The sequence below is a fragment of the Pantherophis guttatus genome, chromosome 2, assembly GCF_059756535.1.
Source record: "Pantherophis guttatus breed Tessera chromosome 2, ASM5975653v1, whole genome shotgun sequence".
Classification (NCBI taxonomy): Eukaryota; Metazoa; Chordata; class Lepidosauria; order Squamata; family Colubridae; genus Pantherophis; species Pantherophis guttatus.
The window spans coordinates 249,847,159-249,860,259 of NC_142064.1; the positions used below are offsets into that span (position 1 = coordinate 249,847,159).

General features: G+C 43.7%; 1 protein-coding gene across 23 annotated transcripts in view; it reads right to left on the minus strand.

Annotated features, from left to right (window-relative positions):
- Positions 1–13,101, minus strand: part of TTLL3 (tubulin tyrosine ligase like 3) — a 45,001-nt gene that overhangs the window by 30,237 nt on the left and 1,663 nt on the right. For 16 of the 23 annotated variants that reach the window (XM_087888042.1, XM_087888033.1, XM_087888032.1 and 13 more), the window contains one exon: positions 7,788–7,872. In XM_087888042.1, coding sequence (XP_087744168.1) covers positions 7,788–7,793 — 6 coding nt within the window. In that variant the 5' untranslated portion in view covers positions 7,794–7,872. Of the gene's footprint in view, positions 1–7,787; positions 7,873–11,524; positions 11,612–11,925; positions 12,050–13,101 lie in introns of those variants that run through there. The other 7 variants (XM_087888037.1, XM_087888034.1, XM_087888025.1 and 4 more) reach the window with 2 other exon arrangements.

The window sequence follows — 13,101 nt, forward strand, 5'->3', positions numbered from 1 at the left end:
TATGTATTAATTTTTTTTTAATCCAAAATTCTCTGGATAGATTGGAAAACTATTTAAAACATTAAAAATGTTTAAAAACATTTTTTTAAACAATCCCAAAATATATAGAACATCGAATTCATTCAAATATGGTATAATTAATAGAACAGAAAAGATATAAAATAAAATTCACTATTCCAGTGTAGAATGAACAATTAACATAAAAAATGTAAAGGGGTCCCTATGGATTTTACTCTGCTAGTTGTCTCTGACTATAGAGGGAGATGCTCATCTCCATTTCAAGGCCAGTGCTATCTAAAGACATTTCTGTGGTCATATGATCAGCATGACATCTCGGAGCACTGTTATCTTCCCACCAAAGTGGTACTTATTTATCTACACGCATTTGCATGCTTTCAAGCCAGGGGCAGGTTTCAAAACCTGTTGCTACCGGTTCGCTTGTGGGCAAGCTTCTGACAAGCAAAGTCGATGTGGAAGCCAGATTCACTTAATAACTCTGTTACTAACTATAACTTCAGTGATTCACTTAACAACTCAAGAAAGGTCGTAACATGGGACAAAATTCACTTAACAAATTTCTCACTTAACATAAATTTGGGGCTCAATTGTGGCGGTAAGTTGAGGACTATCTGGGTTTCGTTTTTCTTCCAATCTATTAACACTGGGTGGGAAACCGCCTTCAATCAGTGAGAACACAGGGAAAGAGTTTGGAAATGGAATCTGGTGGACAAATTTAAAATGGAGTCCTTAACCATTTTCTCCTTGTGGGTATTCACCAAAGTTACCAAATCTACCAATTTGGAAGGCAAACAAGAGCCTTGGTAGTACAGTGGTTTAAGGCACCCTGTTATTAAGCTGGTTATTAAGACCAGCTGCCTGCAATTACTGCAGGGTTCGAATCTCGCCAAGGCTCAAGGTTGACTCAGCCTTCCATCCTTTCTAAGGTAGGTAAATTGAGGACCCAGTTGTGGGGGCAATAAGCTGACTTTGTATAAATATACAAAAAGTATGAAGGCTATTGCTTAACGCATTGTAAGCCGCCCTGAGTCTCCGGAGAAGGGCGGCATATAAATCAAATAAAAAAAAAAAGTGAAATTAAAAGGGCTTTCTGCTGGTGATAACTGAAGAAACAAAAGTTAAGGTAACAGATTACAAGGTAAGGTAACAGGCTACAATTGTGACGTAGAACATTTGAGGCATGTTTGTGTTCCTGGCTGACTGGAAACCTGGCAGCAACAGCAAACCTGTAGTGGTGTTTGAATAAAAATAAGGATTGGAGCAATGAAAAATAACATCTGGTCATAAGAGGGGATGAAAATGTATGAGACCGCAGGAGGCACTATAATATGAATTGTCGGAGGAAACAGACTTTACGAGGAAGAGATCTAACGAAAGACAAAGAAGGGATAATAAGGGCAATCACAACAAGATGCAGAAGATTTGGACTTCTGAAATTAGAACAGCTTTGATGGCTTTGCAGAAGGAAAAGGCTTCAAGCATTTAAATGGAAAATAAAAAAATAAAAGAAATTGCTGCGCAAGTAAAAAAAAAAATGAATAGTCCTTGAAGATTAGAGGGGAGGCAGCTGTGTCAAATAAATAGAAGAGTTACTGTTCCTATTTAATCACTATAATGAAACACAAATATGTGCTGACTGAACACATAAATTCATGACATTTGCTGTCTGCAAGAAACAGGGATTCAAGTGGTACATCAAAAGCCAGCTATTCTCAGGGGTTCAAACCAGTGGTGGGTTTCAAATTTTTTTACTACCAGGTGTGGCTTGATGGGCATGGCAGGGGAAGGATACTATAAAATCTCCATTCCCACCCCACTCCAAGGGAAGGTTACTGCAAAATCCCCATTTCCTCCCGATCAGTTGGGACTTGGGAGGCAGAGTATAGATGGGGGCGGGGCCAGTCAGAATTTTTACTACCGGTTCTCCGAACTACTCAAAATTTCCGCTACCGGTTCTCCAGAACTGGTCAGAACCTGCTGAAACCCAAACTATGTATGAAAACTCATGTGATCACAGGCAAACAGCATGATTATAAGGCTAGTCTATTACCAAAACAAGGGACAGAGGGAAATCATTTCTTCCACCCTAAAAAGAGTGGCGTTTCTCCAGGGGTGAAATGTAAAATTTGTTACTACCGGTTCTGTGGGTGTGGCTTGGTGGTGGTGGTGGGGTAATGTGACTGGGTGGGCGTGGCCAACTTTTTTTTTTTTTAAACTTTTCAAAGCATTTTTCTAATGCTTTGAAAAGCCTCTGCCGATCAGGAAACTCAGCTGGGATCGTCAGAGACTTTTCAAAGCATTTTTTTACCACTTCTTCGGCCAAGAGATTGCAGAAAAAAATGCTTTGAAAAGCCTCTGAGGATCCCAGCTGAGCCGCGCGATCATCAGAGGCTTTTTTTTTTAACTTTTAAAAGCATTTTTTCATCAGAAGAGGTTGTCGAAAAAATGCTTTTAAAAGTAAAAAAAAAAAAAAGCCTCTGATGATCCTGCGGCTCAGCTGGGCATGGTGGGGGGGGGGGCGCAGGGATTTTTGCTACCGGTTCTCCGAACCACCCCCGCCATCGCTACCGGATCGGGTGATCCGGTCCGAACCAGGAGCATTTCACCCCTGCTTTTCTCCCATTAACCATGCAGGCAAGAAAAACAGACGTAATAAACAACAACCATGTATATTGATTTTGTTATCAATTGGTCTTGTGTTTAATACATGGCAGCTGCTATCATAATGGCTTCATTTGTTTTTCTACAATAAATTTACTGATCAGACTTTTTGTGCTCTTCGATGTTTGTTCTTGCAGTTCCTTGTCTAGCCAGACAAATGTAGTTGGACACAATGAACGATTGAAACTACTATGTGTATATTCAGACTATTTACACCTTTGTTCTGCAAGAAGGCAATCAATTGTGTTTCTTGGCTTCATTCTTTTTCGTTCTTTGCTTTAGATCTGTGAAGGCAAACCTATGGCATGTGTGCTCGATGTGGCACACGGAGCCATGTTGCCTGGCATGCACAGCGTCGCCCATTCTTTTTCCGGGTTCCTGGAGCGCATGCACACACAACGATCAGCTGGCCTTTGTGCGGGTGGCAGTGCCAGAAACCAGAAGAGATGGTCTTCCATTTTCCGGCGTGAGCATGCTCGCCAGCCAGCTGATTGGCGCATGCGTATGTGCGGCAGTAACCGGAAGACTTGCTGGCTGGAAGTACTTTATCCGGCACATGTATGCCCCCTGGGCAGATCCTCTTCTTGGTCGCGGCCCTGACGAGCACATGCACGAAGTGCTCCCTTTTTGTCATCATTGCTTTAGATGCTACCTAATCAAACTATACTTCTGCTGAATGGGCGTCTAGGACACTGGCCTGACCATGGGCTGAGATTTATTATCATTTCATGGCTGGGAAAAAGTGACAGATATGATAGAAAGAGCAACTTCCCAAAGAGTTACCAAGAGCTGTTCTAATTGTATTACAATGCTATTTGCAGATTTGCTCCTTTCAGCTTATAGAATAGGAGTAGCAAAGAAAATAAGAAGAAAATAAGTAAACACTTAGTTTTGGAAATGTTGTCAACATTTGATGGCAAGCTTCATACCACGCTTGGCTGTATATCTTAGTTCTTCATTTAAACCCTTTTTCGGAACTTGGCTTATAGCAATAGCAATTAGACTTATATACTGCTTCAAAGTGCTTTACAGGCCTCTCTAAGCAGTTTACAGAGTCAACATATTGCCCCCACCAATCTGGGTCCTCATTTTACGGACGTTGGAAGGATGGAAGGATGGGTCAACCTTGAGCCAGTCAGAATCGAACTCCTGGTTGTGAGCAGTGAGTTAGCTTGCAATACTGCATTCTAACCACTGTGCCACCACAGCTCCAGTAGAACGCTCTATTAGCAGACAAAAATGACGCCATGTATACATAAAAGACTTGCCTGCTGTAGTACACGAAAATCAAAGTCTATACAGTGATACCTTGGTACTCGACTGCTTTGAAACTCATCAAATTTGCTACTCAACACATTTTGACAGGAAAATTTCGTCGTTTGTTTGGTACTCAACACACAAGCTAGAACTTATCGGTGTTGGCTGTCTTGTGACTCACTACATTATTCCTTATGGGAAAAATGTGTTTGGTACTCATTGTTTTGAGTACTCATTGTGCCTCCTGGAACCAATCAAGGATGAGTACCAAAATACCACTGTATAAACCAAGTCAAAAAGTGCCTGGTACTCTCTGAGTTTGCTTGTTTTCTTGCAGATGTTTTGCCCTAGCACTGATGATGTTACCTAGTTTGGGTAACAAAACACCTGCCAGAAAACAAGCTGTCAGGGTTCCAAGTGACACCCCCAAAGAAAGAAGACTCCGAGGCTTGAAGTTCCTCAAAGTTCCATTTTATTAGAGATGTCATATTGGCACATCTGGGAAAACCCGAATCTGAAAGCTTCCAGGTTTTTCCCACCCAACAGAACGTCCAAGTCCCTGCCCAGAACCCACAAGTCCATCACGTGGCCCAATCAAAGCACCGTCCCAACTGGAGAGGCCTCCCAGTTCAAGCCCTCCAGTTGCAGGGCAAGATGTCCTTGACTCTCTGAGAAAAGAATGTTATTATGACTATATATCATCCATGCTCCATACAATCCCCCCTCCCAGTTTCCCATAATAAGAAATGTGGCAGGCCTAAAGGCCCAATGCAAAATATGGTTTCCAGACCTGGCACAAGCTCGCTCAGAGAACACCAAGGATCCTTCATGTCAGCCCTGAGCTACAAATATTCTTCTTTATTAGTACCAAGCTAGGGGTTTTCCTCCTCTTTTTCTAATTCAGTGGATGCTTAGGGATCCTCTCCAGATGTCTACAAGAAGCATCTAATAACAGTTCTCTCTGGCTTGGGAATTTCTCATTATTATTTTCCCCCAACTTCATTCCTTACAACTAGGGAGATTTACTTTCTAAGACCATGATTTAATTTATCTGAACGATGGCTGGATGTGTGGTGCAAGATAGATTGAACCACACATGGTCTGGTAAAAATATACCTGGCCAAATATGCAGAGAATTTTTCAAGAGGGCTTGAAACTGAATCCTGTGTGGGTTGAAAGATAAACCAGAAAGAAACATCAAAATTAAACTCTAATGCATTGTAGAAGAAAGTAGGAATGTTGATGTTACGAAACATTAACCAGTCAATGAAAAAAAAAATGAGAAAGAACATTGGAACATAAAGTTCACGGCCATTTTTTTAAAATACATGAATGCCTCAATTATGGCAAATAAATAAGATGAGATTGAATTCCTAATACAAAAAAGACACATGACTCATAAATGTAACTGTGACCTGTTAAGATGACTCCCATGTTTGGAACATAGCAATTGAAGTGGACAATTTGTTCAAAAAGGAGCAGAAGCAATGGAAAAAGTGGAGGAGTTCCACCAATATGCTAAAAATACAGGTAGTCCCCAATTTATGACCACAATTGAAACCAGAATATTGATCATTAAGTGAGACGGCCATGCAAACCGCTTCGCTCAATGAGCACAATCTCGACTCTCCCAGCTGTGGTTGTTAAGCAACCACACAGGTTGTTAAACCTTTGAGGCATGGGGGTGCCTCAAAAGGGGGGGAAAGCCTTGGAGGCCCCAGACCACCAGACCCTGGAGGCCTCGTCCGGCTACAGAGCCCAGCAGCGTGCGCAAAATGCTCCATTTACCTTTGCATTGCTCTGCAGCTACTGACAGGTACACCCAACCAATGCGAGACATGCACTTTCTGCAAGTGGGTGACATTCTCATAATCATATGGAAGGTTCTTGCAATTTATGCTCTCTATGGAGCCCTATCACTGGCTGAGGTCTCCTGGGTGGGATGGGGAAGGGAGCATGTTCTTAAGTTTCATTTCTGCACCAGGGGTGGGTTCTAAATTTTTTTACTACCGGTTCTGTGGGCGTGGCTTATTTTATGGATGTGGCTTGGAGGTCATGTGACTAGGTGGGCGTGGCTAGCTGGTCAGAGTCATTTCTGGAAGGTCCTCGCACTTACGACCAGTCCTCGCACTTACGACCCGACTCATTTGTTTGTTTTTAACACTGATCAGCTGTAGGACGGCCCTTTGAAGCCCTGCGGCAAGAGTTTAAACAGGTTTTTTCCCCTCTAGTCATCAACTGGGACTCAGGAGGCAGCAATAGATTGGGGATGGGACCAAATAAAAGGTAAGAATAATGTCGGGGGTGGGGGGGAGAACCGGTTCGGTGATGTCATATCGTCACCGCTACCGGCTCAGCCGAACTGGACCGAACCGGGAGGAACCCACCACTGTTCTGCACCCCATGGATGTCAACTCCCCTGGGCCAATAGCTCTTTCAGCCAGCCCCAAGAGATAAAAAGGAGTCTTTTCAACAGGTGGCAGCAGCTTGCAACTTCTCTGCCAATTTCCCCATTGACTTTCTGGGGAAGCCAGCAGAGAAGATCGCAATTGACAATCACATGATCACTGAGTACTTGGCAACCAGTCCAGTGGTGGGTTTCAAATTTTTTTACTACCGGTTCTGTGGGTGTGGCTTGGTGGCCGTGGCAGGGGAAAGATACTATAAAATCTCCATTCCCTCCCCAATCCAGGGGAAGGTTACTGCAAAATCCCCATTTCCTTCCGATCAGCTGGGACTTGGGAGGCAGAGAATAGATGGGGGCGGGGCCAGTCAGAATTTTTACTACCGGTTCTCCGAACTACTAAAAATTTCCACTACCGGTTCTCCAGAACTGGTCAGAACCTGCTGAAACCCACCTCTGAACCAGTCCTAAATGCGAACAGATTGCAAAGAATGCAGTCATGTGACTAAGGTGTGTGTGTCAGCCAATGTTTTACGATGGCCATAAGTGCTTTGCAAACCATAAACCACCCTTTGCAAAGCTGTTGTAACTTCTAAGGGTCACTGAACAACAGGGAGTAAGTTTAGGTTACCTGAACACATTCGGAAATGTAAATGATATTGCCAATACTGTAGATGGTATTTGATTAAAATAAATAGAAGAATGAATGAAAGCATTATTATTATCGCTATCTACTAATGCCTGTTTATAACAAACATCATCCCCCCCCAGAGATTAGAATGCCCCCCCCTTCCAGAAGGCACTGAAGACCTGATTCTGCCAGAAGGCCTGGGGAACCCAGAGTGGGATGGAGCCCATTAAATGGCTTACGTGATGTGTTGTTGCCAGAGTGAGGGGTGGGGGGCTATTATATTATTTTATTATTTTCTTTTATTGGTTTTATTTTTTATATGTGATGATTTTATATCCCCATAAGTCGCCTTGAGTCGCCATGTGCGAATAGGCGGCAATATAAATTTTCTAATAAATAAATAAAAATAAAAGTAAGGTGTGGAATCAAACAGCAGTTCTTTAAAAGAGCATTAAGTAATAGCAATGGAACTCCAATCACTGGAAGTAAATTCTGTTTTGAGTGTTAGGAAAACATTTGTAATTATAAGAGCAGCTTGATAGTAGAAATAACTTTTATTTATTTTTCTAATTTATATCCTCGCCCATCTCACCAGAAATGACTCGGTATTTATTTATACATCGAAGTATACATTACATAATTATTTAGAGAGATAGCAAGCTATTCTTTGCTAGATGTTTTCATGCAAAAGTGCCACCATCTGTCATTGATGCTTTAATTTAGAAACCAGCACAGAGTACTTGATGACCTACATCAATTCATGACACCAAAATGCTATAATCGTAATATTTTGCATGCACTATTTTCTCAATTCACCTGCATATTCTAGGTGCCAGATCCACCGTCTGTACAGCAACTCACAATTACCAGGTACGTCAGTCATGGCGCAGTGCACAGCCACCTGGAAAGGACAAGTGACAGCTCACCGTTAACAATGTGTGGTCTAATTTCTCCACATCACTTACGCCATATATCTCAGTGCAATCTGCTTTATAATTGAGGCAGCTACTCGCTGTTTTTGTCTTTTTGCCTTTGTATGTGTGTGTCTGTTTACAAGTAGTCCTCGACATACAACCACAGTTGAGCCCAAAATGTATGTTGCTAAGCAAGACAGTTAAGTCTTGCTTAACTTTTCTTGCCGCAGTTGTTTAGCGAATCATTGAAGTTGTTAAGTCAGTAACACGGTGGTTAAGTGAATCTGGCTTCCCCACTTTGTCAGAAAGTCGCAAAAGGTGATCACATGACCCTGGGCAGGAGTCTGCAACCTTAAACACTCAAAGAGCCATTTGGACCAGGGGTGAAATGTTAAATGTGTTACTACCGGTTCTGTGGGTGTGGCTTGGTGGTGGTGGAGGTAATGTGACTGGGTGGGCGTGGCCAACTTTTTTTTTTTTTTTTTTACTTTTCAAAGCATTTTTTCTAATGCTTTGAAAAGCCTCTCTGCCGATCAGGCAACTCAGTTGGGATCGTCAGAGACTTTTCAAAGCATTTTTTTTAACCACCTCTTCAGCCAAGAAGGTTGCAGAAAAAAATGCTTTGAAAAGCCTCTGAGGATCCCAGCTGAGCCGTGCGATCATCAGAGGCTTTTTTTTTTTAACTTTTAAAAGTATTTTTTCGTCGGAAGAGGTTGTAGAAAAAATGCTTTTAAAAGTAAAAAAAAAAAAAGCCTCTGATGATCGTGCAACTCAGCTGAGCATGGTGGGGGGGTGCAGGGATTTTTGCTACCAGTTCTCCAAACCACCACCCGCCATCGCTACCGGATCGGGCGATCCGGTCCGAACCGGGAGCATTTCACCTCTGATTTGGACCCATTTCCCACAGAAAAGAAAACACTGGGAGCCACAAAACCCTCCCCACGCCTGGCTATTTCTTGAGCGGCCACCAAACTAGCATATGTAGTTGAATTAAACCTTCTGTTTTCTTCTGAAACTTTTCTTTTCTTGGATTTATCCATGCTTAGCCTACTGGGGGTTGAAAAGCTTAATAAATCACATGCCGGCAGGTGTCGCACATTGGCGGCTGTGACGCATATTTTGAGTGACAGAGAGTCGCAGCAGAGGGGTGAAAGAGCCACATGTGGCTCCAGAGCCGCAGGTTGCTGACCCCTGACCCTGGGAAACTACAACCGTCATAAATATGCATCAGTGCCAAGTGTCTGAATTTTGATCATGTGACTATTGGGGAATGCTGCTACAGTCGTAAGCGAGAAAAACAAGTCACTTGTTCAGTGCCATTGTAACTTTGAACAATCACTAAACGAACTGTTGTAAATCAAGGACTAACTGTGCCCTCAAATCAGTTTTTGACTCCTGGTGACTGCCTAAGCTAATCTCTGCAGTTTTCTCGGCAAGGTTTTCTGGAAGGGTTTGCCATTGTTTCCTTCTTCCTTAACAGGAACTGAGAGAGAAAGTGACTGGCGAAAAGTCACCCACCTGGCTTTCCTGCCTAAAGCAGGACTAGAACTCACAATCTCCCAGTGGTTGGCCCAAAAACATCCAGCTGACTTCGTGCCTAAGGCAAGATTAGAAGTCACATCTCCTGGTTTCTAGCTTGGTGCCTTAACCACTACTACACCAAACTGACTTCACTCCCTATTAGAATAGAATAACAGAATTGGAAGGGACCTTGGGAGGTCTTCTAGTCCAACCCCCTGCTTAGGCAGGAAACCCTATTGTCAGCCTTGGAGGCCATCTTTTTCTTTAGATCTTCAGGGCAGCCAAATGTAGTGCTGTGGGAAACTGGGAGGGGGGATTGCATGGAGTTAGAGAGATATCTAGCCATAATAATATTCCTTTCTTTGAGAATCAAGGACGTTCAGCCTGCACCTGGAGTGGTGTGACTGAGAGGCCTCTCCAGTTGGGACGGTGCTTTGGTTGGACCATGTGATGGACATATGGGTGCAGGGGAAGGGACTTGGACTTTCTTTTGGGTGGGGAAAACCTGGAAGCTTTCAGATTCGGGTTTTCCCAGATGTGCCAATATGACATCTCTAATAAAATGGAACTTTGAGGAACTTCTAGCCTTGGAGTCTTCTTTTGTTGGGGGTGTTACTTGGAACCCAGACAAAAATGGTTATCCAATCTCTTCTTAAAAACTTCCAGTGTTGGAGCATTTACAACCATTAGAAGGTTGTAAACCAGGGCTCAATAAAAGAATATTTTTGAAAAAACCCTGTTGCAAGCAAGACACTTTTAGGTCCAAGGATATTTAGATTATTCCTGCAGAGAACATGGAGGGATCTATTTAGCTCCATTGAGGTGCAGTGGTTAGAAAGCTTGACTGAGACAAAGTAAACCAAGATTCAGGTTTCAAATTAACCACAGAACCCAGTGGGCAACTTTAAACCAATCACTGCCTCTCAATCTAACCAACCTTTACAGGGCTATTGTGAGCAAAACTGAGAGGTGATTTTCATTACATCACCTTGAACTTCTAAAAAAAAAAGAGAGAGAGAGAGAGACACATATCAGAAATTAACAAACACACCCACAGCCATTGACAGATTGCCAAAAGCTTTTGCATCAGTGCCCCAACTGAACTCATCGTATTCCCGCTGGATTTATTAACACCTTTTTTTTCAGGATTTTTCCTTTACTTCAGAGTAATCCCAGTTGCCACAGGAATCACAAGAGAGCCAAGGGGGCAGTTTGCAAATCAATTTGATTTGGCAAATCAATTTAAACCTCACACCAACAACCTCCTTCTAGAAATGAAGCACTCCTTAATTGTCCCAGGGTGCACAACTACCTGTGTACCCTGCACTTCCCATGCCAATGCATTTATTTATTTATTTGTTTGTTTGTTTGTTTGTTTGTTCGATTTATATGCCGCCCTTCCCCGGAGACTCAGGGCGGCTTACAATGCATTAAGCCTTCATACTTTTGTATATACCTGCTTAGTATGGCTTTTTGGTCCGCCCTAAGCGGTGTTCTATTTTATACAAAGTCAGTTTATTGCCCCCACAAACCGGGTCCTCATTTTACCTACCTGGGAAGGATGGAAGGCTGAGAACCTTGAGCCTGGTGAGAATTGAACTTGCAATAATTGCAGGCAGCTGGCAGCTAAGTGCTTCTTTAACAGGAGTTTAGTCCCCTGCGCCACCAAGGCATTTCCCCACTCTCACCCCCACCCCCGCAGCTATTTGATTATTATCCAGCCTCTTTCCCCCCCCCCCCACTCCAAAAATTTGAAACCATTTCCATAACTGGGAATTTTACCCCAATTTTAAACTTTTCACATAACAAGAAGGCACCACATTCCCACTAAAGCCCCAATGCTTTTCGTTGCATGAAACCACGGCTTTGAACCGGGATTTCAAACCCCAACCATCTGCATCGATGACAGACGGGAAGAGCGCCTCTGAGCATGTGCCAAGGGCACTTTCTCTCGCCGCCAAAGGGGAGATGGGAGGGAGGGAGGAGACAACAGATCTCTCTAGCTCAGGTTGGGACCTTCTGGCTTTCCAAAAGCGTCCCGGGTCCTTCGCCAGCGGTCCGCGCGCCTCGTTCCCCTCCCACGCCCACCTCCCATGGCTGGAGATCTGCAGTACGAACCGGGACGGGATTCCGAGGCTGATTTTCTCTTTCCCGCCGGTTCGGGTCCGGACAGCTCCTTCCCCATTAGATAACTCTCAGGAGGCTGTTTGGAGTTTCTATGGAAACCAGAGAGTCCGGCTGGGCGGAGAGGAGGCTTACTTTGCCCTCTCCCCATTTTAATTGTGTGTTGTTGTTTTTTAAAATTATGATCGCGTTCGGGCAGAATGGGTGATGCATTCCGGTACACCGGAAAATCATTGCGATGAATGAAGAGGGTTGGGGTCGGGGGTGGGGGCGAAGCACATTTCATAACTAGGAGCTCTCTTACACACACACACACACACACACAGACACACACAGACACACAGACACACACACACATATGAAAAAGGCGATGCCCCTCTTTTGAAACCACTTACCCTCTTCCAGATCAATCAATGGCCACCCTAGAAAATGCGGGAAACCGCCCTTTTAAAGGTCTTGCATTTTCCCAGGCAGATGCTTCCCGCCTCTTGCCCGCCCCTTTTGGTGGGCTGTTGATCTTTTTTAAGACTGTATTTGGGTTAAATGCGCCGAAAAGGAAAAGGGGAGAGCAGATCCATTCCAGGTGACCACATGTCTGGTGAGACGGTGATGCCAGGATCACTGAAAACAACCGGACATGCCTTGGAGCAGAAGCCTGTGGAGGAAGTAAAACTAGAGGGAGATGTCCCAAGAGTGTGTGTATGTGTGTGGTATGCAGGGGACAAGGTGAAATGATGGTTGGGCGGGCTTTGGCTTTATGTAATCTGTGAGCCTCCCCTTAAGCATTTATGAAAGCCACATCAGATAAATCCATTCCTAAGAATCCATTCCTAGAGACAGAGATCTTAACAAACTAGGATGGAAATCTCTATGGAAATTCTCGGTCATCCAGGTCATAGTTGTCCCAAAGGTGCTTTTTCAAGAGGCAATTGGACTTTCTGGTTTTCTTTTGAAGACAAGTTTTCCTTCTCATCCAAGAAGCTTCTTCAACTGTGACTGGATGGATGGTGGGGATGGAAATGCATCAACCTAGTTGAATGCCAACTAAGAAAAAGGTCTTCTCATTAGTCACTGTGGGAAGCCCCCCCCCCAAAGCAGCCCCAGTTTCCTGCATAGTAAAACAGCCCCCAATAAATGCCTGAAGTCTTTAGAGAAGGAAATTTTGTGCCCTTTAAGAAAGCCTGGACCAATCTATTCACAAACAAAAGACCTTCAGCTCCAGGTAATGGGATTAAGAATTGGCGTTCCCCCACCCAAATTCTAAAGACAGGTGTAGGAAGTTAGCACCCACCCCTTTCCTGGAAGAGTGAAATATTTTGGGACGTATGAAAAGGGCAGAATATTATATTTCCCTGGATGAGAAATGGAGAAGCATATTTTACAGACAAAGCAGCTCCCACCTTCCTGCCCCCCACCCTTTTGTCAATGGGCCATTAAGGCCTGGGCCAGTCTATGCTACACAACAAAGATCTGCCTCCTTCAGGCAGAGCCATAGTAGGAATTGCCAAAGATCCAACAAAGATAGGATTAGCCCTCTACACAATAGCAGCAGAAACTCACCACATGTGATC